The sequence below is a fragment of the Malus sylvestris genome, chromosome 14, assembly GCF_916048215.2.
Source record: "Malus sylvestris chromosome 14, drMalSylv7.2, whole genome shotgun sequence".
Taxonomy (NCBI): Eukaryota; Viridiplantae; Streptophyta; class Magnoliopsida; order Rosales; family Rosaceae; genus Malus; species Malus sylvestris.
In genome coordinates, this window is record NC_062273.1 from 28,237,689 (window position 1) to 28,259,383 (window position 21,695).

Genomic DNA, 21,695 nt, shown 5'->3' on the forward strand with positions numbered 1-21,695 from the left:
GAGCTATTTTTGGATACAGGAAGGAAGGTTTCTTATAGAGAGGAAGGAAGGTTTCTTATAGGGAGAAGATAGTGTGGGATCAGCCAGACCCAATTTGGGGGGTCCCAAAAAAAGGTATGAATAGATAATTAGTGGCTCTATTACTGGTCAGTAGTCAATAGTCATGCACCTTGGTCCTTTGGGGCCCTACTCTCTGGGCATGCCAATGTGCCAACCTAGAAATAGAGAGATACACTAACTAGGTCACATAGGAACTCCAATCACAAGAGTGTTAATGAATGATTCACTTTGGATCTCTGTGTTTAGAGCTCTGCATCATTCAATTTCAATCATACAATATTTATTAGTCTATTTTACTGGTTCACTACACAAAAATTCAAAAACTTAAACGGCTTGAACCTCTTTCTCTTTCTTGAACGGTCCAGATCTCTTGGTTTGCAGGCTTCAGGCACAAAGATCCAAAGTTAATCTCATTCTGTTAATGGCGAGAATGAGATACAGCTAGTAATAAGTGATATGTTCCTCTATTCCTATTTGAGTGATGAGAGAGGTAGAGAGAGCATACACAACTCATTGCTCGCATGATAGAAATTATTCTGTTTTAAAAGAAAAATATTCGGTTTCTTATATGTAACTGTAAGAAGCCGTTTCTCCTGGATCAAACTTAGTGTTAAGTACCACAATTAGCCCCAATTATAAGTTTTTAATTGACAACTTAGGCACTTTTGAACACCCTAAACTAAAACATGGATGAAATTGTGAACGAACCAAACCCTACATGGCAAATTGGCAAAGGACCCACCCAGCTTCTCTTTTCTTTTCTGCTTTCTAATCATCAGAGGACCAGTTGAGTTTTATAACTTGTGTGGCCTGGATAATTGACAATTGAGAAGACTTGAACCAACAACCACAATATCATCAGACAACAAAAGCGACATAGCTGTATGGAACGGTCGGGGGCCAGTGCGCACGTGATATTCACCAGAGTGATATGGTCACTGTCCGTGACATGGAAGACAAACTCAAAGGTTTTACTCAATGGTCACATTTTTTGTTAGGTCGAACAACTATATCTTGAGTTGAGATCATTTTCGGATCTCTGTGTTGAGGGACATTAAAATTCGAACTTTTCAGAAAAGAGAGACTTGGACTGTTCAAGAGCTTGGTTTTGAGTGAGTTAAGCTAGTAAAATAGACTAATAGAAACCGCAAAATTTAAATTACTAGATCTGAATTTTCGAGTCTGTCGTTTCCGAACGCAGGAATCCAAAAATGATCTGAATTCCTATATCTTTATCGATGGCTATCACCTATCTACGACTCTACTTTTGTATTTGATATGGGAGCTTCGGAGTAATTTCCATTTTATTCCCTATGCTTTTTCTACCTTAACAATCAGATATGGGAAATACTAGATAAAGAAATGAAAGCTGGACCCCCTACCTAAAGTTGAAAGTGAGAGAACAATAGAAAATTTTAGGGTTGGTTTTGGTTACCGTGACAATAGCGTATCGGGTAGAGTTTCATATGATTTGAGATACGTATATTGGATACACCAGTGTAGCGCGATATTGTTAATCAATAACTTATTGCTACATGAAAAATTTAAAACACGCGACATTGTTTTGCGCTATTAGTTCAGATAGGTAAGTCTTTCTCCTAATGCAGGGGTCATAAACTCATAAATTCATAATGGACATATATGAGAAAGAAAGTTGGAACTTTTAAGCATTGTTTTGAGAGATTCTCTCATGCAATCAAATTTTAATATCATTGGCTTTATCACCATGTATATAAAAAGTGCACTAGTCGTTCAATGGACAATTACCACGTGAGTTAGTGATATGAAAGAATCTCGCATTCGGAAGAAAATAAAATTTTAGTTCGACTAGCATTCTTCCACTTGACACAAGTACTGGCGGATGCATTAAGAGCAAGGGGTCAGCTGACCCCCCCCCCCCGGCCGACGAACTTCAGTAAATGTCCAGGGATAACTTGAGTGCTGATCCTTCGAACTTCGGTGAATGTCCATGGATGACTTAGGTGCTGCCCCTTTAAAGGTTGGAGTTGCCCTTCATATATGCCCTTCAACTACTTGATAAAATGCATTAGAGAGGTGTTGCCCCTTTACAGTTTAGTCTTAAAATTATTTATCTCTGGCTTGTTTGTTGGTTATGATTACAATTGTAAGCAGAAAAAAAGAACCAAGTAAAAAACTATCCAAAAATGCAAAGTAAATGAAATGGTGATCTCAGAGAATAACAAAACATCATCGTTATTGGATAAACATATTAATGGAATGCAATGATATCAAACATTGTTAGTGTGTTCAAGATAAGTGTGTTTCTTTGTTAAGTATTCATATGGGAGCAGCCTTAGAATATGTTAGTTATTCACGCAAATGATGCATTAACAAGTGTGCAGTATGCCTTTCCAAATGACTTCAGGCCTACCAAGACTCGATGAAATGACGATATATATGCTATTTCAGTTAAAAAAAATTTACACGCGCAGCGCGCTATTCTTACTGACCTCCCTAATATTATTTCCTGGATTCACCACTGGACACAAGAATCCAAGCCGACAGTATGCAAATAACAAATGCTGCATGCATGACTGCAAAAGCCTGATGCCAGAAACTATTCAGGAAGAAAAGAGATTTCAGCAGTACAAGTAAGGCCTACCAATCTAATTGGATTCGGAGGACACCTTTTTGTTTGGCTAGAAACGGAGGAGGGTACACCTTCAAGTTACTGTCCAGTCTGTCCCTTCCACGATCTTGCACCTGGTTCGAAACTGTAAATTGATGCGTGGGGTTACAAATTATAAATTCCAAGTCACTGTAAGCCGCTAAAATGGAATGAGGATAATGTAGGTATCAAAGCAAATCTTGCATATGGTCATCCATACACTTGTATATACTCTTACATGTACGGATCAAAGATCGCATCGATGCATCTGTCTTAATCTTCGATCAAAAGATCACAATGCATCGATGCATGAACATGTCATTTAGTGTATGTAAAAGGCTTACCACTGACATCATCAATCGCAGTAGTTGAAACTCGAAAGCAATGAAGTTGTCATATTATCGATATCCTTCAGCAGCTTCTCGTTCTCCTGGTTCCCCCTCCGTATCCCAACTTGTAAAGCTGCATACCGACATTATATTAGCCACTTAGAAAGACTCATTATCTTATTAGAAAGACTCATTATCTTATCACAGTGCATCCAAGGGGCAAAAGCTATACTATAACGAGCCACTTAATCAAAAGTCTACCGCTGCATTAGAACAAGCTGAATTGAGAAGTGAGAATTTTTCAGAAGCTGAAATATGCTTCATGGAATAACTGAATTCTGTCGCGGGTTATAAATTTACAAATGGTAAAACTTGGCATGGGCCTCGCACAACTAGTTGCGATTTTCACGGTATACTTGCAGTCTCAAGTAAGTATTTTATCAGCGTGACAACATCGTTAAAGAATATCGTCCAAGTTTGGATCAAAACACGTAGTATACTAGCACAAATCCTAGTATGTATATGCAATTCGAAGACGTTAGAACATCTCTTTTTAGTCAAAGAACAAGAGTACTTTCATATAAAAACCCATTGCACTTCCGTTCCTATTCTCTTACTCTTTTGACATCTTAACCGGAAGAGAAAGTGGCATGATAATGTTAGGGGCTCGTTCAGTGCATACGATTGAACTGGATAACTCACTAGATTCAACTACAAGAGTAATATATGTGTTTAATACCAACTATTGACAGGAGACTTGGTACCTAAGCCGTAAAAGAACAAATTAAAGTGTGCAAAAATAGGTAAAGGTATATGTACCGGAGTTGCAACTATTAAGATCTTCGAGAATTCCTTCAACAAATGCCAGCATTGAGTTCTTCAGACCATTGTTCTTCTCTTCCAATAAGCGAATTTCATTTTCGAGGAACTCTTTTTCCGACATAAGAGCTTGTAATTCGTTATCGTTACCATTCTCGATGTCCTTCTGGAACTCTAAGCACAATGCGATAAACCTTTCCCTGTAACAAAACAAATCATTCAGCTAGCCTTTAGTACCTAAAATGCCGATATCAATTACGCTCCTAAGTTCTTTCGAAATCCTTAAACATTCGTATGAAATCGAAACTGAAATGCTCGTTGTATACCGCTGGTCATGGATTCTGCGAAGAGTCTCATCGCGATTTGCTCTTAGACAATGCAATTCCTTCTCCAAAACCTCAACCGAGTTCCTCAAATCCTCTATTAATAAATACACAAATAAATCAAAAAATTAAGTGATTGATTAGCTAATAATACTCCAATTACGGGTAATCAAACGAGATAATCTGGGAAGGGAACTTACTGGCGACGGTGAGTAGTCCGGTGAGCTCAAAGTGCGAAAGGTAGAGCGTCTTGGTGAGGTCGGATTCTTTAGCGGACAGAGCGCTTTCGATTTCGGAGCATTTGACGATCTCCGACTCGATCTCCCGCGTTATCTGAATATTCGCTTCGATTTCTTCGTTCACCTGATTTCACAATCGCAAGAAGTTTCTTTTTCGATCGATGACGATGTGGTACTAAAAAGGGGGAGAATTGGGGGAATGGAAACGTTGAATGGCATTGGAGATGGCGGAGGAGATGGAGTGTACCTGGTCGAGCATGTCCTTGTAGGTTGAGATTTGGCAGAGGATCGCACCGGAATCCTCCATTTCTCTATCTTTTCCGGTGACTCTGCGACTCTGTGTTCAGTTCAACGGTCGTTTCTATTTCCAGGTCTCCCGCCTTTTTATATCTACAAAATATTCCAATCATTAAGCCAAAACGCAGCGTTTTCACCGGGATTGGACTGGTTTTCCTTTACGGTTTCAATACAAATCGGTTTTTCTTAATTTTGACTACGAGAACCGAGTTGAACCGGACTGGACCGGACCAGTTCTAATTTGGTTCGATTTCCCGCCGTTCTTGGTCTTCGCCCACGTGTTTCCTCAAGAGATTCTCTCCTTTTAGTCTCCCTCCTCTTCTATTTGAACGATTATGGTTTAACCACGCACAAACCACGCACAAACTCAACCAATCACCTCAACTTGTCCCTTCTCGCTCCTTGACTCAGCTCCTTCATCCTTAGCTCCTCCTTTGCCCTCTCTCTAACCAATCCTCATTCTCCGTCCTGCTCAACCTAAGATTTCGAGAGAATTAGATTAATCTCTATTAAAATCCATAAATTTATAAATTTATTAAAATATCTCAAAATCTCAATTAATACACCCACGTAACGAAGCGGAATTCCGCCAAAACTAGATACGCTATAGTTTAAAACCATGATATGGCCAAAGTGCATTAAGTTAAACGCTGCGTTTTGAGGAAGCCCTGCCCAACCCTACGTTGAAAGAAATTGAAGCCCAAAATTTCATAAACATAGTACCGCCTCTCTGCTTCACTCCCTCCCTTCTTCTCCACCATTCCCTCTCTTTTGGCGGCACGGCACTGAGTGATCGACTGCGGCGGCGAGTACGGTAAGCTTTTTCCACCCATCGCTTCCTCTGTTTCTCTGTCTGTCTGTCTGCCTCTCTCTATATATATATCTAATATATATAGAGCTCAGCGGTGCTGTTTACTCGCTATATTCCTAAACTCTATTGCACTCGCCGCCGTGTGCAGCGTTTCCCCGCGTCGTGATGGGAGGCTCGCGAGCTCAAGTGAATAAGCAGCACAAGACGCGCTTCGCCTCCAAATCTTCTCGCAATCTCCACAAAACTTTAGGTTCTCTTTTTATATGCTTCTACTCTCTCACGCTTCCTTTTGATGGAACCTCCTTTTCGTCGAGAATTTGAGAAAACTGCTATGAATTGCAATCGCTGTGTGTAAAGGGAGTGTTTTTGGTGTTTCAGAGAAGAGTAGGATCGGTAAACCGGAGCGCAATGTCACTAAGGGGGCTCGGGCTGCTCGCGTTCAGCGGAGCAAGATGGTAATTGATTTCAAAAGTTCGTCTTTCTGTCATTTCGGTTTTCGGTATGTATGTCTGATTTGTATGTCTAATTCACAATTTTGATACTGTGTAGCTTCGGGAGCAGAAGAGGGCGGCTGTTTTGAAAGAGAAGAGGGCTTCGAGTGGATCAGCAAGTCCTCCCCGTGTGATTGTGAGTTTTTGTTTTTCAGTTGGAATTGATGGAGGAAAGTGTTTCGAATGGATTAATAATTTAATACACAATTAGGATGTTTTTACTCAGCTTTCTTATCTTTCTAACTTTCAACAATGGCAGGTTTTGTTCGGACTTTCTGCTGATGCGAACCTGAATTCACTTGCTGGGGATCTTTTATCGTTGCTATCTCCACAAGGTTATGAAGCCGCATTTCCAACGGTTGCTTCTCCTGAGTACAAGCTCAGAACAACGGTACCCTGCCTCTGTTGCTGTATTCTAAATTCTAATGGAATGACTCTCATATAAATGTTTTGTCTGGGCCGAGTATTTAACATTGATGACTGATGTGAATAATTGTATCCAACTCATGTTATTTTTTAGGTATTGAAAGCACCTCATGGCGATCTTCCAACATGTATGGAAATGGCTAAGGTAAAAAAGTCTGACACTTGTGTACTCTTCCAAATTTTGCTGGTGTTTTTTCTGACATCGTAAACTCTTTGACTTGTAGGTTGCTGATCTCATTGCTTTTGTGGCATCAGCGAGCTCTTCACATGAAGGAAGCACGTCTGACTACATTGACTCTTTTGGAAGTCAATGTCTTTCTGTTTTTAGGTCCCTTGGTTTACCAAGCACTGTGGTGCTAATTCGTGTACGTTGTTCATATGCTTTATATATTCCTGGAAATACTAAGAAAATAGGAAAGGTTGTGCTCAACTTGACATAGGATTTATTCTTCTTTCTTTTTGACGTTTCGTGCATATAGGATCTACCTGCTGATGTGAAAAGAAGACATGATTCTAAGAAAATATGTACGTCTAGTCTTGCTTCTGAATTTCCTGAGGATTGTAAATATTATCCAGCTGATACAAAGGATGATTTGCACAAGGTAACTGTTGACTCTAGATTCTTTATCTTAGGCTAATGCTTTCAAAGTTAAAATTCAGAGTGGGTTACAGTTCAAATGACATTTATATTGTTTCATATTTTACATAATTTGATGCCTCTCATAGATTTCCTTTGTCATCTTACTATAATTGCAGTTCATGTGGCTCTTTAAGGAACAAAGGCTTTCAATTCCTCACTGGCGAAGTCAACGGCCTTACCTGATGGCCCAGAAGGTGTTCATTTAAGTTTTCGCTATCATTCTTTTTAGGTAGAGGTAGAAACCATAAGAAATTTTAGGGGTGAAGTTTTTGTAGCTTGTTGAGGCATATTCGCCTTGTCGAAGAACAACTAGTTTCATCAGTGTAACAACACATTTTGTATTTTGATAGGTTGATATGGTAGCAGATGATTCCAGTTCGGGAAAGTGCACCCTTCTTCTTACTGGATATATACGTGCTCGCAGTCTTTCTGTGAACCAACTGGTGATTAGTTCATCCAAAGACTTGTCCTTGGTCACATGATTTGGAAGTTGTCTTATTTTACTTTATATCAGGTTCATGTTTCTGGTGCGGGGGATTTCCAGCTGTCCAAAATGGAAATTCTCAAGGATCCATTTCCTTTGAATGCAAGAAAAGAGCAAGATGCCATGGACTCAGATGAAGTGGGTGATAGAGAGGTATTAGCCTTTTCATTTGTATATAAGCACGATGTCTCTAGAATAAATGATTTCCTTTTTAATGATAAGATTTGATGCGATTAATTTATTTTGTGAAGTGTTTCTCATTTGAAATTTTAATATTCAAGTTCCTTCTGTCCTCTTTTTCTTCTTCAAGGTCCTTCGTTCTTTGGTTCCCAATCCTATGAAGCAGGAGGTTTTACTAGTTGAGAATGTTCCTGATCCCCTTGCAGGTGAACAGGTAACAAGATTACATTTGTTCTATTAATTATGTCTTGCTTATTTCCATTAACATAAATGTGGGTTGATATTAAGAATATGGCTTGTATATTGCATTATTGCTAATCCAAGAATGAATAAAACAAAAATAGGGGGATTTCAGTGGAATTGCATGAACTATGAAAGTAGAATGTCATGCTATTAAAAATTTTCACTAGAGCATTTTCAGACTTCAGAGTTGTATACCGCTCGGCTAGTATGATATACTTCTGGATTTTCTTAAATTTACTATTAGGTTTGGTGAATTATTGGATTGGTTGTGGGACAAGTTACAACTTGACTCAAACATAAATTCTTTTTTGTCAGACATGGCCAACAGAAGCAGAAATGGCTGAGGCTGAAGAAAGTCAGAAGCAAAAAAAGAAGAAAAAGAGGGCTCTTCCTCGAGGCACTTCAGAATACCAGGTCTGCATTTTTTCTTCTCAGTTCTCGTAAGTCTGAATGTTTCTTTCTTATATGTTAGTCACATCTTTGTTTGTTTGTGTTGAGAGGTAATGGACAAACTTTAGTGATATATCAGAGGCATGATTTCGGTTCTTGCAGGCTGCTTGGATTGTGGATGATACAGATGAAGAGGAGTCAAGTACTGATGATGAAGCTGATGGTATGGTATTGGATGAGAGGGACAGTGGTTATCCTGGTCAAGATGACAATAATTATTCAGATGAGAGTGACGATCAAGCTTCAATAAGGGACGCTGATGGAGAAACTGATATTGATTCAGTGATGATGGTGAGGTTAACATGTATATTATTTGTGCATCAAGTGATCTTTATTGTGTTACCAGAATTAGTCACTCTCTCTGTTCTCATTGAAAGTGTTTCTGATCTAATATGAAGCACAATAATTAATACGGAATACTATTTTGGTGTTACTGTCATTTTCAAATGCGAAGAACCGTAAGATTTAAGAATATCAAAATACTAACCACACCCTCTAGCCATGGAATTGCAAAGGTAAACTCTGGTCAGTTGCTTTTGGTCAAATATTACTTCTTAATGGTCAGAATCCTAGTGTTTCTCTAGGGAAGCTGAGTCACTGACATACTACAGACAATAGGTTTTAAACAAGGTGTGTGAACCACTCACCGTAGTTATTTGAATTAGAATGTTGCATAGGAGGATTCACTCATGAGTTTTTCTATGTCGTTTGTTCTTTCTCTATCCAACCCCACTTAGTGGGAAAAGGCTTTGTTGTTGTTGTTGTTGGTTCTTTCTCTATCTATGAGCATTTTCATTAATATGTAAAGAATTCATCTGCGATCATTTAAGGTTTAAGTAAATTTTTCAAAAGGGAAAGGGGCACAATGCGTATTTGTCTGTAAGAATTCAATTGTCGCTGTACTTGTACTGGTCAGAATGGTAATATTTATGTGCTGCCATTAAGAAGTTTATTTTGTTTGTTCGAGTTCTGTACATTATAAGACTTACCTTTTTAGTATTTGTTTTACAGGAAGGTGAAAACCTGACTAAGGAACAGTTGGAGAATGAGATCCAAAAAATAAAGCAAGCACATGCTGATGACGAGGGTACTTGTCTTTTTAGCTTTGTTCTTTCTGTCGCTATATGATTTATATTATAAAAACTGTATCTGTAGCACCTTTAAGTCAATGTATTAGTGCTGCATTCTCTAGTTGGCTTATAATGGTTATATGTTATGTTTCAGAATTTCCGGATGAAGTCGATACACCATTAGATATTCCAGCAAGAAAACGTTTTGCTAAATATAGGGGCCTGAAGTCCTTCAGGACCTCTTCATGGGATCCCAAAGTAATATTCTTGTAATTGTGTAATACTCGTTCACCCTACTTGCATCAAATTAAACTGACATACGTCTATGATGAACTTCAGGAGTCTCTGCCTGCAGAGTATGCCAGAATATTTGCATTCGATAATTTCAACAGAACACAGAAAAATGTCCTTGCTAAAGCGTTAGAAATGGACCAAGAAAACAGTGATGAGTGTGCCACAGCTAGCTCATATGCAAGGCTGTATATTAGTGAAGTGCCAAGTAGCGTCGCTTCTAAATTATGTATGCGTGCAAAGACAATTCCTGTCATAGCATGTGGTCTTTTGCAGCATGAGTCCAAGATGTCTGTACTTCATTTCAGGTATCTTCTAGCTGAGAAAAATTTGCAGTTTTGTTGTCTTCTTAAGGGTAGGTTTTCTCATGATTCCCGGTGATCTATGTTTTGCAGCATAAAGAAGCACGACACGTACAGTGCTCCTATCAAATCCAAGGACGAATTAATATTTCATGTTGGCTTTCGCCAATTCATTGCCAGGTAGTATCTCTGATGCCACCAACTCTTCTATTTATTGAATTTTAGTGATTGACACTTTCGCTCTTCACTTTGCAGGCCAATATATTCTACTGACAACATGAACTCAGACAAGCATAAGATGGAGAGGTTTCTACATCCAGGACGTTTTTCCATGGCTTCAATTTATGCCCCAATCTCTTTTCCTCCACTTCCTTTGATAGCTTTGAAGAGTTCTGAAGGGGTGGCCGCTCCACTTACCATAGCTGCTGTTGGTGCACTGAAATGCGTTGACCCTGACCGAATTATACTAAAGAAGATTACTTTAACCGGGTATGATTCATTCTTGACTCTTGGGGGTGGCGACCTTTGTGGTACAAATGTTTTCCTTTGAAAGTTTTGACGTATTGAACCATAAGCATATTTGATGCAGTTACCCTCAACGAGTATCAAAACTGAAGGCTTCTGTAAGATACATGTTCCATAACCCAGAGGACGTTAAATGGTTCAAGGTGAGATTGCAGATAATCTTTTATTTTTTAAACTTGTGTTGTTGTATCGAGAAAATTCAATACAATCACTACGGGTATGTTTTTTAATGTCCTTGGTGGTGGCAGCCTGTTGAAGTATGGACCAAATGTGGTCGTCGTGGTCGCATCAAGGAGCCTCTTGGTACACATGGTAAGATTACATAGCAATCTGTTTCTCTTTTCGTCTCACCTCTTTTTGTTACATCGAATTTTCTTCAAGTCGCTGAAATCTCCGACAATGCCCAAATAGTTCAGTATAGATTGTGCTCTGTTGTTGCATTTAGTGAGTTATGAAGTGCGTTTTCTTCCGTACGATTTTGTTTCAGGGGCACTGAAGTGCATCTTCAACGGGGTCCTCCAGCAGAGTGACACCGTATGCATGAGTCTGTACAAGCGTGCGTATCCCAAGTGGCCGGAACACCGCTTCCCAATTCTCGATGCTTGATACGATTGTGTGCGGGCACGCGACACTCATCCTTAAGAGTGCTTCCCGATTCTTGATGCTTGATAAGATGGCGTCTTGGACGCGTGAAACTTCCTTCAGAGACGGCTTTCCAGCGCAGAAGAAAAGTCACGCGTCTTGTATATGGGAATGAAGCTCTGGTTCAGATTATTGTTTCCAGTTTTCAGTTTTGCCCTGCTCGGACACCCGAATCGGGTGTCGAGGACGTAGCTGTAAGATCACTCCTGCTTTTCTTCGTTTGGACATTTTACGAGAACGAAGATTTGTTTGTGTGTTGTATTGGTTCTCCATTCTAAATTTCTAAGTAATACCAGTGTGCCATATATGTTAGCGTCGGGGTTCAGCAAAACGATTTAGCTGAAGGTATATCAACTATGTTATAAAAATTCTCTCATATCTAGCGATTGCTCTGATTGGTCTCTAAGCGTTTACAAATCAAGAAATTGCGCTTTGACTGCTGAGGCGTCCGCCTAGTGTGCTTATTCGCCCACCTGAACCCACCTAATCATATATCTAGATTGTGGTTCTCACTTAAACAAAGAAGTGATAACTTATATTTTGCATTTTATTTTGTCAATAATGTAAGACTTATTTCAATGAAATGTAAGTAACTTTATCATTTTGCTAAGGTCATTTTTATCAACCTTGTCAGAATTTTGTCAGAACGAGTTATGTTGGAATGACTATTGCTCCAATTGGGTTAAAATTGAGGGATCATTTCTCCGGTTGGATTAAAGTTGATAGACTAATGGTAATTGATTTTTAGTTGAGGGACGATATCTGCATGTTTTGATGAGTTGAAGGACTAATGGTAATGAATTTTTAATTAAAGGATCATTGCTCCAATTGAGTTAAAGTCAAGGAACCATTACTACAATTTACTTGACTTATTAAATACTTGGATGATTATCACAATACAATTATGTATTTTAAAATAAAAAAACGTACTTATTTACCCAATAAATGATAAAGTTACTTAAAGCTGGTAGGTCCCGCCTAAGCGATGGATCCAAACCCGCCGCTCGACTAACACCGAGTATCTTTTAGAACCTTAACTATCCATCATTTTATTATTTTTAGCTTCTAAAGTAGTAATAACAGTACGTAATTCAATTGTGATATTGCCCAAAACAGAAAATTTCAAATACAAATGTTATAAGCCTTGAAAATGGTTCAAAACTATAATTTCTCAGCAAAAGCAGAAGAAAAATAAAAAGATAAAATCTACTGAGACTCTTCAAACTCATCCAATTTCTCTCTCTTCTTCATTTCAATTTCATACTTCCTCAGCCTCTCCTGCACTTTCTCCTGCAATCACAAAAACCCAACAAATAAATCAGATTAACAAATAAATTAGAAATTCGATAAATTCATGCTATTAATCCAGTGTTTGGCAGCTGAGAAAGCTGTAATTTTCTTTTGCGAGGAATTCCCGGAAACCAAACAGAGACAGAGAGCGAATTAAGAATATGAATATTCCAGTGACCTTGTAGCTTTTCTCGGCGCGGTCCATGACGTAGAAGCCGAGAATGCCACCGAGAATGGTGCCGGAGATGATCCGGACATAGGCCCAAGTATTCCCTGCCATTTTCCCTCTCGCTTTCTTTCCTTGATTTTCTCGGAAAAGTTTCAAGCTGCGCCCCCAGACGGTGGACGTGGATCTCTTGACTTGTAAATGTGTCGAGTCGGACGGGTCAGTGAACCGGTTAAAAGATCCAATAGGCCTACCATGGTTGTGGGCTTATTTATTTGAGCTTCTCTCAATTGGGTTTGGCTTGAGTTTGGGTCGAAAAAAAATGGCAATGATTTTGTAAGGGTTATCTCGACATCGGCATGTCACTCGGGGCACAAGTTATAGTTAAAGTGGGTTAGTGGTGGCACTTCAACATATATGTCATGTGATGTTACGGTTATAATCAAAACGTATGGTGACAATGCTACAAATTGGAAGTTTCACTATTCGTCCCTTGCATTCATAACACGACATTGGCAAGTTAAGCATGGCATTTGTTATAGTTTGAGTGGATATTGATATTACTTTGGCATGTATATCACGTGATGTTACGATTACTATTAAAACATTTTTGTGTCACGGCTGTAACTCGTATGTTAACTATTTGTCTTTCTTATTCATTACACGACATCAGCGTGTCACGCATGTCATGAATTATAGTTTGAGTGGATATTAATACCACTCCAGCATGTATGTCATGTGGTGTTGTGGTTACTATTAAAACATTTTTGTGTCATGGCTGTAAATCGCACGTTAACTATTTGTCTCTCTTATTTATTACATAACATTAGCATGTCACGCATGTCATGAATTATAATTTGAGTGGATACTAACACCACTTCGGCATGTATATCATGTGGTGTTGCAATTACTATTAAAACGTTTTTGTCTCACGGTTTTAAATCGTACGTTCACTATTTGTCTCTCTTATTCATTACACGACATCAGCGTGTCACACAGGTCATGAATTATAGTTTGAGTAGATATTGTCACCACTTCGGCATGTATGTCACTTGGTGTTGCGGTTACTATTAAAACGTTTTCGTGTCACATCTGTGAATCGTACGTTCATTATTCGTCTCTTGTATTCATAACACGACATCAACATGTCAGGCGAGGCACGAGTTATAGTTTGAGTGGATACTTGACACCACTTCAATATGTATGCCACATGGTCTTACAGTTACAATTTAAAATGTTTTTGTGTCAGGGCTGTAAATCGTATGTTCAGTATTCGTCTCTCGTATTCATAACATGACATCGACATGTCATGCAAAAAATAAGTTATAGTTTGAGTGGATACTGACACCACTTCGGCATGTAAACCACATGTTGTTACGATTACATAAAATGTTTCCTTGAGAGTGCTATAAATCATAAGTTCATTATTCATCTCTTGAATACGGAAATCAACAGAAAGACTGTATCTCCTTAGATTTGATTTTCAATACATTTCTATAATCTACTCATTACTTTTCCAAAGAAAGTAATTGTTAGAGCAGCTCCAGCGGGAGCTTGTGCTCGAGGGACAGGATGCGGAACATGGCCAGATAACCCGAGTGGGGAGGTCCAGCTTGTGCTGGCGATGGAGCTCGAGTGGCCCCGAAGGAGAGGCCCACCAGGAGTTGCCAGCCCGAGAGCCCGAGGTGGAGGTGATGCATGTTGACGTCAGGGTGAAGATGCAAGGATTTTCTCATGGATTTTCTGGTCCAGGAGGAGCCTGGAGTCTCAGTTTTGGTCGTCGGACATCATCTCGTCGAAGGTTTGGGACTGGGTCGGTCGAGTCAGAGACTGATTTGTCCCGGCAAGTTGCGGCGGCGACGGTTTGGGAGAAGGAGGGGAGGAGAGGGGCTTGGAGGGCGAGGAGGTTAGAGAGGGATCTTGACTGCGAGAAGGAGAGGGTTTGACTGGAGATGAAGCTCAGGTTAAAAGATATGGGTTTTTTTTTATGGGAAACAGAGGACTGAGAGCTCTGAGAGCTTGGTGGGGGAATTAAGTGAATGGGAAAGAAAACCTAGAAGTGGGATTTTGTGGGGATGCAAGGATTGAAAGAAAGTAGAATATTTTGTATTATTTTATAAATAAAAAAAATACTATTATTTTATTGCCTATTGCCAAGGCTATTCAAGTGTAGGGGTGAAGATGTAAAAAGTGATTACTGTTAATTAAAGGCGGTTATTGTTCACTGGGTGGATAGCATAGTGGATAGCCCTAGGGGGCCTCCACCACACTGGAACTGCTCTTAGCATGAAGTAAAAATTTATGGGAACAGAAAACACATAATTTCTTTCAAATACTGAGATATTTGCAAACCTTGCTCATTTCCCATCATTTTTATTTTTGTTATTTTGATTGATATAATTAAAACTCATTAACGTACAATTGGCTTCTTGTGGTTGAACTACATTTAAGTTATGTGAGTATAAAGCTGATGATAAATGCAGAGTTGAAGGAAGAAATTGAAGTATATATTCGAAGCTGCTTACTGCTAAAGGAGTGTTATGCGGTCGAGGTCGAGGTCGAGATCGATCGGAAGTTGAGAATAGCAAGAACTGCACCGTGTCATTTGTCCATTCAAAAATTAATCCGACAGAACTTGCTATACTTAACACACAATCTGCTAAATATACTCACGTTTAATTAAGTGAGTATTTGGCAGATTGTGTGTAATTAGCAAGTTTTGTCATATTTTTTGCATGGCCAGAGGTCACTTGGTGAAGTTCTTCTGCCATTCTCAACGTCCTCGATCGAAGAATCCTATTGCAGTAAACCGGTCCGAATACTTCCAATCATCCTCCAACTCTGCATGCATATATCATCACTTTATACTCACATTTCTTGTGTGACCTCTGCAATTGATTCAAAAGAGACCTCTTTAGCTTCTCCAGTTCTTACTAGGATGAGCAAAATACCCATGGCTATGAGTAACTACGGTTACCTGCTCATTTAAAATTCACGGTTATAGTTATAGGTGACCATTTAAATAAATAAACGGTTATAGGTATAACCGTTTACCCGTGAAATTTAAATGGGTGATTATGGATAATACATGCGGTTACAGGTATAACCGTTTAAATTTCTTGTTTAAGAACTTCTTACACTACCATACCCACAGCATCCACCAAAATTACAATTCTGTTCAATCCAAGTATCAGTTATAAGGTAGTACACCAGTCCATGTTCTTATGGAGAATTTTTCAGAACATGGTTACTATTTTACTCAAACTAGATATGTTTTTAATTAATATACTCTAGAAGTGGAATATTTATATATCCACTATGTCATTCATCTGTATTATAACACGTGAAATAATAGCTTATATATCAACCTATATCTCGCTACACTGAAACTTGCCAGCACTGTAATAACAAATTAAAGTGAGATGGCGAAGAGCAATCCACCCGGCACCACCTAGTGAATAGTGGCATGCACGGACGACGAGTATATTAGTGAGAGAGAGAGTGAGAGCGTAGAAACACAAGCCTCTCTCAAAGCGTTAGAAACACAAACCAAAGCCTCTCTCAAGAGATCACTGATTCAGTAGAGATAACTCAGTCAGGCTTTTCTTACATATTTCTGTGCAGGTATTTTCATGTGATCAGAAGGAAGAATCAATGGCAGCACCAGCAGCAAGGTATCTTGTCGTGGTGGTTGACGGATCAGCAGCTATGGGACCCTACTGGAACACCAAATTCTCAGATTACCTTGAAATTCAAGAAATTCAAACAATGAGACTTGGGGGGCAAGTCACACATCCAAACATGGAATACCTATGCATTCCGCGACCCTTTTCAGGTACTCAAGGACCAATAAGCCTTGGTCCTCTGCGCCCTAGAGCAAGCCAAAGAAATTTCTCAGGAGAGTGTGGAACAAAATTAATTGGTGCCTTTGTTGCAGGACAGCAGTTGCAATAGCAAGTATAATACCTCGCAGATTATATGGTGGGGTGGAGCTTGCTGCTAGTTCTAACAAGACACCCCAAGACGAAACATACGTTCCAGCATAGGAGGTAAAAATACAGTTTCATGCATAGGATAATCAGTCTAATTTAGCTTCAGTTCAACAAATCATTTTTTGAGTTTCCTGATTAAGTGTGATCAGACTTGTTGGTTAATTTACCTTTGCCTGCTTTCAGGGAACGATATCTGCTATGTATCCCGATCAACTAATTCCGGTCGGCCGAGCCAAGGTATGACTAAGTAATCATCTGCACTTGTTCATCTGCAATGAAGCGCTTGTCCATCTGCACTTGCTCAAAACCGACTATTTCGCTAAACATATGATACGAGACTTTAGTGCTTACTGTAACAGGCTTATAGGAAGGCCTCAACACCACAGCAGTATGCCCCGACCGATACAACGATTGAGAGGAGAGGACATCGAATCCCCACGAGTTTTAGGGTTTCGGGAACACAAAACCGAACGAAATGGACTCCGCAATGATTTGTAGAGTCTAGTAAGAAATAGGGCTCGGTCGAACACACGAAATTATACCAACATAATGTAAACAGTTCTCATAGTACCAATTGTTTGTGGATCTTCGCAATGTAAAAGGAAATGTTTGAGTGTTCGCTTGACAAAACATCCTATGCAGTATTAACGTTACAAGACACACAACATGATTCTTAGATCCATTACAAAATATACACAAAAGGGTTTTTGTACAAAGCTCAATCCAAGGTATTTATATAAGCCTTCGGACGGTCAACTTTCGGCGAAAAAAATAGGAGGAGAAGAAACCATGGCAGCAACTCTCACAACAGACTGCCCTGGGGTAAGACGTATCGACATGTTCAATCATCTATAACAGACTAACAGTAATCTGCGGCTGAGTATGTAGCACATGCCAAATCCTGAAGAAAAAAGGACGGATATGCATGGGCTTTCTCGAACTTAATCAACTATTGGCCGGGGTTTTCTTCTTCAACCTTACGGCCTTCTGACTGGATTGCTGCTGCGGAGTTGGCTCAACAAGCAGCAAGCGTGACATGGCATACGCCAATAGTTCTTCTCGGTGTGAAAATGTGAAGTCCAGATGGGCGTACTCAAATTCACCATATGATACATCGACACCTGATTCATCCATCAACTTATAATGCTTTCTGACCATTGATGGCCGAATTACCTTGTCCTTTCGTCCAGCAACCAGATCAACTGGAACATCAATAAGCCCATAGTACTCCCCCAAGTCGAATGGCTCTGGAGATCCATACACCTCCATATTAGCAGAACCACTCCCGTAATCGAACATTCTAAACTTTCCAGCACGCTTGATTTGTGCAAGATGGAGAGCCACTCGGAATGATACGCCCGGCATGTCGTTCATGTTATAATGTGGTATCCCTAACACACCAACCCAATTTGAGCTATCCCCACCAACAGAATAACTCATCAGGGTCTGAACCAGTCCTCCGACCGCAGGATAGTTATGAAAGTCTCGCGCCAACTTGTTCAGAAGCATGCGAAAGAACCTGGTTGGTATGTAAAAGGCAGGCACAAGAGGAGCCAGAAGAGGAGCCAATAGAAGAAAGACATTCTCCACAACCGTAAACATAAAGGTAGAATCACCATGGAAGCCAGCAGGTGACAGTAAAACCAGCCTAGAGAGTCTGTGGGGTTTCTCTTCTATTCTCTGCGTTATAACGTACATAAGTATTGCTGCTCCTCCCAAGCTATGGCAAATTGCACAGAGCTTGTATGGTTGACCATCATTTGTTTCTTCGTCAACATCAGGTTGACTAAGTTTCAATTCAGCAGTTTTAACTTGGTGAATCTTCTCTATCATTGCAGGAATATCCTGAGTCCCATGCTCATTGATGGAGTACTGCCAATACCTGCATTGTTTGCTATGTTCAGTAACTCAGCTTGTACTGAAGTACTTTATGGAAATTGCTACTTTGTGTTTAACAAATCTGAAATATTGCAACCTCATTCCTCCCCTGCTGAAAATTTAAATCAGAAGGAATCAAGGATGAATATTTCATAAACAATATAACATGCAGATGCCAACTTACTGTCGTGATGAGATATTTTTGTTCACATGTTCCCTAGAAATCAAGCCACGAAAGTTACCAAGAAAAACATCATATCCTGTAAAAATACAAAACATTAGCATATTTCTAACCAATAAAACTGTCTGTACTACAAGCATATACTTTCGAATGAAACATGCAAACCTTGATCATAGGCAGCAAATGCCGGTGAACCAACAACCCCATTAGACACCCAACTGGATAAGGGAAACAACGCATTAAAAATCATTCATAAAGCTCACTATATATCAAGCAAATTTTTTTGCAAAGGGTGCAAAATACAAGAGATAAGAACACTACTAGTAATGAGCGGATTGCCTTTTCATAAAGTAAATAAGTTATACCACTCTGAAATTGTAGCAGGAAGGACTATGTATCATTCTGATAGCCAGCGCCGCAAGCAAACCTCCACTCAACATTTATGGCATAGTTTCTAGAACACTTGGGGAAGGAAGGATAAAAGAAATAACTTACCCCATAGATGAATCCAAAATTCCATGTTGTAGATAAACAGCTTTCCGGGAATCACGTCTGCAGCATCACAATACAATATTAGACACCATATATTAAAAAAAAAGTTATTGTCTATGGAAGGAAAAAAAGCCAAAAATATTGATTATACCTCGGGAGTCTTTCCAAGAGAAGAACATAGCCATCACTAGTGATCACATGAATAGCTTCATATGGGTACCTAAGAGAGACAAAAAAATTGAGCAATTTGCAGAGCATGTGAAACATTCAAACGAAAAGTGAAAGGTTCTACGATCAACTAAGCGGTACCAAAAGCCTTACCCAAGCTCTGTTATGACATCCTGACAAGTCCGAGCATCGGTATTTAGGGACTGCTGAAATGAAGTATTCCTTTCCTTAGGAGCTGGATCATTCTCTCCAAGTGTAGCTGTCGGAACAGTAACTTCTGTATCACTACCGTGGCTATCTTGAACACCACCGCTGCTCAGTGAACACCATCCTGATAGTGTTTTAAAAGCCACAGAAGGGGAAAGAACAAAATGTGCTGCCTTGTGAACAACATCAAAAACAGCTTCTATGAATATCTCGATTGCTAGATGAAGATCCTGTTAAGCACAAGTTAAAGATGAGAAATTGGAAGAGGAAACAAATGATGCATCTTATTTTAAAAGGGCATATTTAGCCTGTGCACAGACCTCAATGACTCCACGTCTCCTATCAGTGGTTCGGTGAACAATGTGATCTTTGAGAGTCTGCACTTTATTTATACGGCGTGTTTGCGGAGCCTCATTGCTTCCTGGTGCAGAAGAGGCTTTGGATGACCTAGAATAAGACAATTGCAAAATGCGAACTGGAATCCCAAGCAGAAACCTCGCAGGAAACAGAATCCAGAAAAATATGCATCTGATCCACATCCACCACGACCAGCGCCTACCGTGCTTACTGAAACTAGAAGCCCGAGAGGCTCTTGAACTTTGAGAGGATGGTGATGTAGGAGATATGTCATCATCACTATCTTCATTGCCGTATGCGTAATCAAGGTTCGAACCATCAGAATCAGAATCCACAGAAAGCTCGTGTACAAAACGATTGAAAGAGGACACCCCACTACAAGCATGAAGCAAAATGGACATGTCATTCAGCAACAAATATTGATGCATGAAACGTTACACTTCTTACAAGAAGATACATAGATACTACATAAGAGGAACTAACTTCACATACAAAACAACTACTTCCCACCAGAAAAAACACACATTCATTTGAACGATCCCAATTCCCACAATCACAGAACAAACTGCCAAGCGATAATAAATTCCAAAATTCTAAATTCAGTCAATTTTTCATACAAAATAGCTACTGGCCACGAAAAAATTACACCTTTATCCATTCATTTATCATGAACAATCCCAATTCCACAAATCAAAAAATAAATTGCTAAGTAATAAAAAAAATTCAAATTTCTGAATTCAGTCAATTATACGTTCAAAATAATTAGAGCCCACCACAAAAATTACACTCAATACATTCATTCCCCGTAAATAATCCCAATTCCCACAAGCACAAAACAGATAACCAAAATTTTCCAAATTTTAAAAAATTATGAATTCAATGAGCTTCAAAATTCTTCCATGATCAAAACCCAAAACTTACTTCTCCATCCAGCGAGGAAATCTGGGCCCGCGAAAGGTGGGCCTGAGCTCCCACCCATGAATGCCTTCGAGAATGTTCGCCTTCCCCGGCAGAAACGTCAGCAACAGAGCCGAAATTCCATTGATCAGCCGCACGATATTGTTCAGCGATTCGTACGTTAACGTCTTCACTGACCTGCAAATTCGAAAACCCAAACTCGAAAACGATCCCAAACAACCGAATTCGACATCTTTTTACAAAAACAATTCGAACCAAATCAATTTGAAACGAAGGGATCGGGGAACTCACTCTTTGGTGACGGCGATGATGTTGTCAACGAACCGTTGAATCATCTCATAACAGTATAATTAAATTTTGATTTTTTGTATCGGATTTCAGAAAAATTAAATTAATGTACGAAAATTCGAATTTGGAAATTACAGAATCGAAAAAACGAAAAATCCGAGCGGCAATTGGGAAGAAAAATCCAGAGCAAAATTTGGGGCCTCCGATATCGAGGGGAAGGAGGCGGGAGATGTTTGCGGTGCTGGGTGGAGGGTAGTACACGTGGCGGGCCCTGATTGGGTCGGAGTCAAACGCGTGTCGCTTTCGGCTTTGGCTGGATTTTGTGTTGAGGATCGCGTTTAACACGTAATGGTACCAGCTTCCTGATATATCAAATTTTTAGCTGGTGGGACCCAGGTGAAATGAACGGACAGGATTTTAAGGTGGTTAAAGGGGATTACGGGATTAAAGACGTGTCGCGTGTGGATTTGGAGGAGTGTGGGGACCACGTGAGCTCTACGGTGCCAC

General features: G+C 39.6%; 4 protein-coding genes across 5 annotated transcripts; 1 reads left to right on the plus strand and 3 right to left on the minus strand.

Annotated features, from left to right (window-relative positions):
* Positions 1-3,044: 3,044 nt before the first annotated feature.
* Positions 3,045-4,740, minus strand: LOC126599182 (uncharacterized). The gene is made up of 5 exons (XM_050265513.1): positions 4,647-4,740; positions 4,361-4,523; positions 4,164-4,257; positions 3,838-4,037; positions 3,045-3,151 (listed from the first exon to the last, which is right to left on the minus strand). Exons 1-5 carry the CDS (start codon positions 4,704-4,706, stop codon positions 3,045-3,047), a joined length of 624 nt encoding a protein of 207 aa, XP_050121470.1. The 5' UTR covers positions 4,707-4,740.
* A 628-nt stretch (positions 4,741-5,368) lies between these two features.
* Positions 5,369-11,633, plus strand: LOC126600329 (uncharacterized). Of its 2 annotated transcripts, XM_050266911.1 has the most exons (22): positions 5,369-5,510; positions 5,656-5,757; positions 5,886-5,962; positions 6,057-6,134; positions 6,258-6,389; positions 6,519-6,569; positions 6,649-6,789; positions 6,904-7,026; positions 7,181-7,258; positions 7,415-7,507; positions 7,579-7,701; positions 7,859-7,942; positions 8,287-8,385; positions 8,524-8,712; positions 9,433-9,508; positions 9,646-9,749; positions 9,831-10,090; positions 10,178-10,264; positions 10,340-10,573; positions 10,674-10,752; positions 10,858-10,921; positions 11,097-11,633. In XM_050266911.1, the coding sequence occupies exons 2-22, from the start codon at positions 5,673-5,675 to the stop codon at positions 11,213-11,215; spliced, it is 2,376 nt and encodes a 791-aa protein (XP_050122868.1). In that variant the 5' UTR covers positions 5,369-5,510; positions 5,656-5,672; the 3' UTR covers positions 11,216-11,633. The 2 variants fall into 2 exon arrangements, with proteins under 2 accessions (XP_050122868.1, XP_050122869.1); XM_050266912.1 differs by lacking the exon at positions 5,369-5,510 and having other exon boundaries at positions 5,891-5,962.
* A 705-nt stretch (positions 11,634-12,338) lies between these two features.
* LOC126600330 (uncharacterized) lies at positions 12,339-12,894 on the minus strand. The gene is made up of 2 exons (XM_050266913.1): positions 12,720-12,894; positions 12,339-12,541 (listed from the first exon to the last, which is right to left on the minus strand). Exons 1-2 carry the CDS (start codon positions 12,819-12,821, stop codon positions 12,458-12,460), a joined length of 186 nt encoding a protein of 61 aa, XP_050122870.1. The 5' UTR covers positions 12,822-12,894; the 3' UTR covers positions 12,339-12,457.
* A 4,370-nt stretch (positions 12,895-17,264) lies between these two features.
* Positions 17,265-21,520, minus strand: LOC126599974 (uncharacterized). The gene is made up of 9 exons (XM_050266464.1): positions 21,192-21,520; positions 20,904-21,077; positions 19,946-20,357; positions 19,572-19,855; positions 19,402-19,470; positions 19,254-19,310; positions 18,924-18,976; positions 18,762-18,837; positions 17,265-18,581 (listed from the first exon to the last, which is right to left on the minus strand). Exons 1-9 carry the CDS (start codon positions 21,233-21,235, stop codon positions 17,645-17,647), a joined length of 2,106 nt encoding a protein of 701 aa, XP_050122421.1. The 5' UTR covers positions 21,236-21,520; the 3' UTR covers positions 17,265-17,644.
* Positions 21,521-21,695: the final 175 nt, after the last annotated feature.

Coding starts and splice junctions, on each gene's coding strand:
- LOC126599974 (XM_050266464.1), bottom strand. CDS start 21,235: ATGATTCAACGGTTCGTTGACAACATCATCGCCGTCACCAAAGA. Junction 20,358..20,903: donor TTTCCTCGCTGGATGGAGAA/GTAAGTTTTGGG, acceptor TCATGCTTGTAG/TGGGGTGTCCTCTTTCAATC. Junction 19,856..19,945: donor GGAGACGTGGAGTCATTGAG/GTCTGTGCACAG, acceptor TGTGCTTAACAG/GATCTTCATCTAGCAATCGA.
- LOC126600329 (XM_050266911.1), top strand. CDS start 5,673: ATGGGAGGCTCGCGAGCTCAAGTGAATAAGCAGCACAAGACGCGCTTC. Junction 8,713..9,432: donor ATATTGATTCAGTGATGATG/GTGAGGTTAACA, acceptor TTTGTTTTACAG/GAAGGTGAAAACCTGACTAA. Junction 9,509..9,645: donor AGCACATGCTGATGACGAGG/GTACTTGTCTTT, acceptor GTTATGTTTCAG/AATTTCCGGATGAAGTCGAT.
- LOC126600330 (XM_050266913.1), bottom strand. CDS start 12,821: ATGGCAGGGAATACTTGGGCCTATGTCCGGATCATCTCCGGCACCATT. Junction 12,542..12,719: donor GCGCCGAGAAAAGCTACAAG/GTCACTGGAATA, acceptor TTGTGATTGCAG/GAGAAAGTGCAGGAGAGGCT.
- LOC126599182 (XM_050265513.1), bottom strand. CDS start 4,706: ATGGAGGATTCCGGTGCGATCCTCTGCCAAATCTCAACCTACAAGGAC. Junction 4,038..4,163: donor CGCAGAATCCATGACCAGCG/GTATACAACGAG, acceptor GTTTTGTTACAG/GGAAAGGTTTATCGCATTGT. Junction 3,152..3,837: donor TCTTAATAGTTGCAACTCCG/GTACATATACCT, acceptor GTCGGTATGCAG/CTTTACAAGTTGGGATACGG.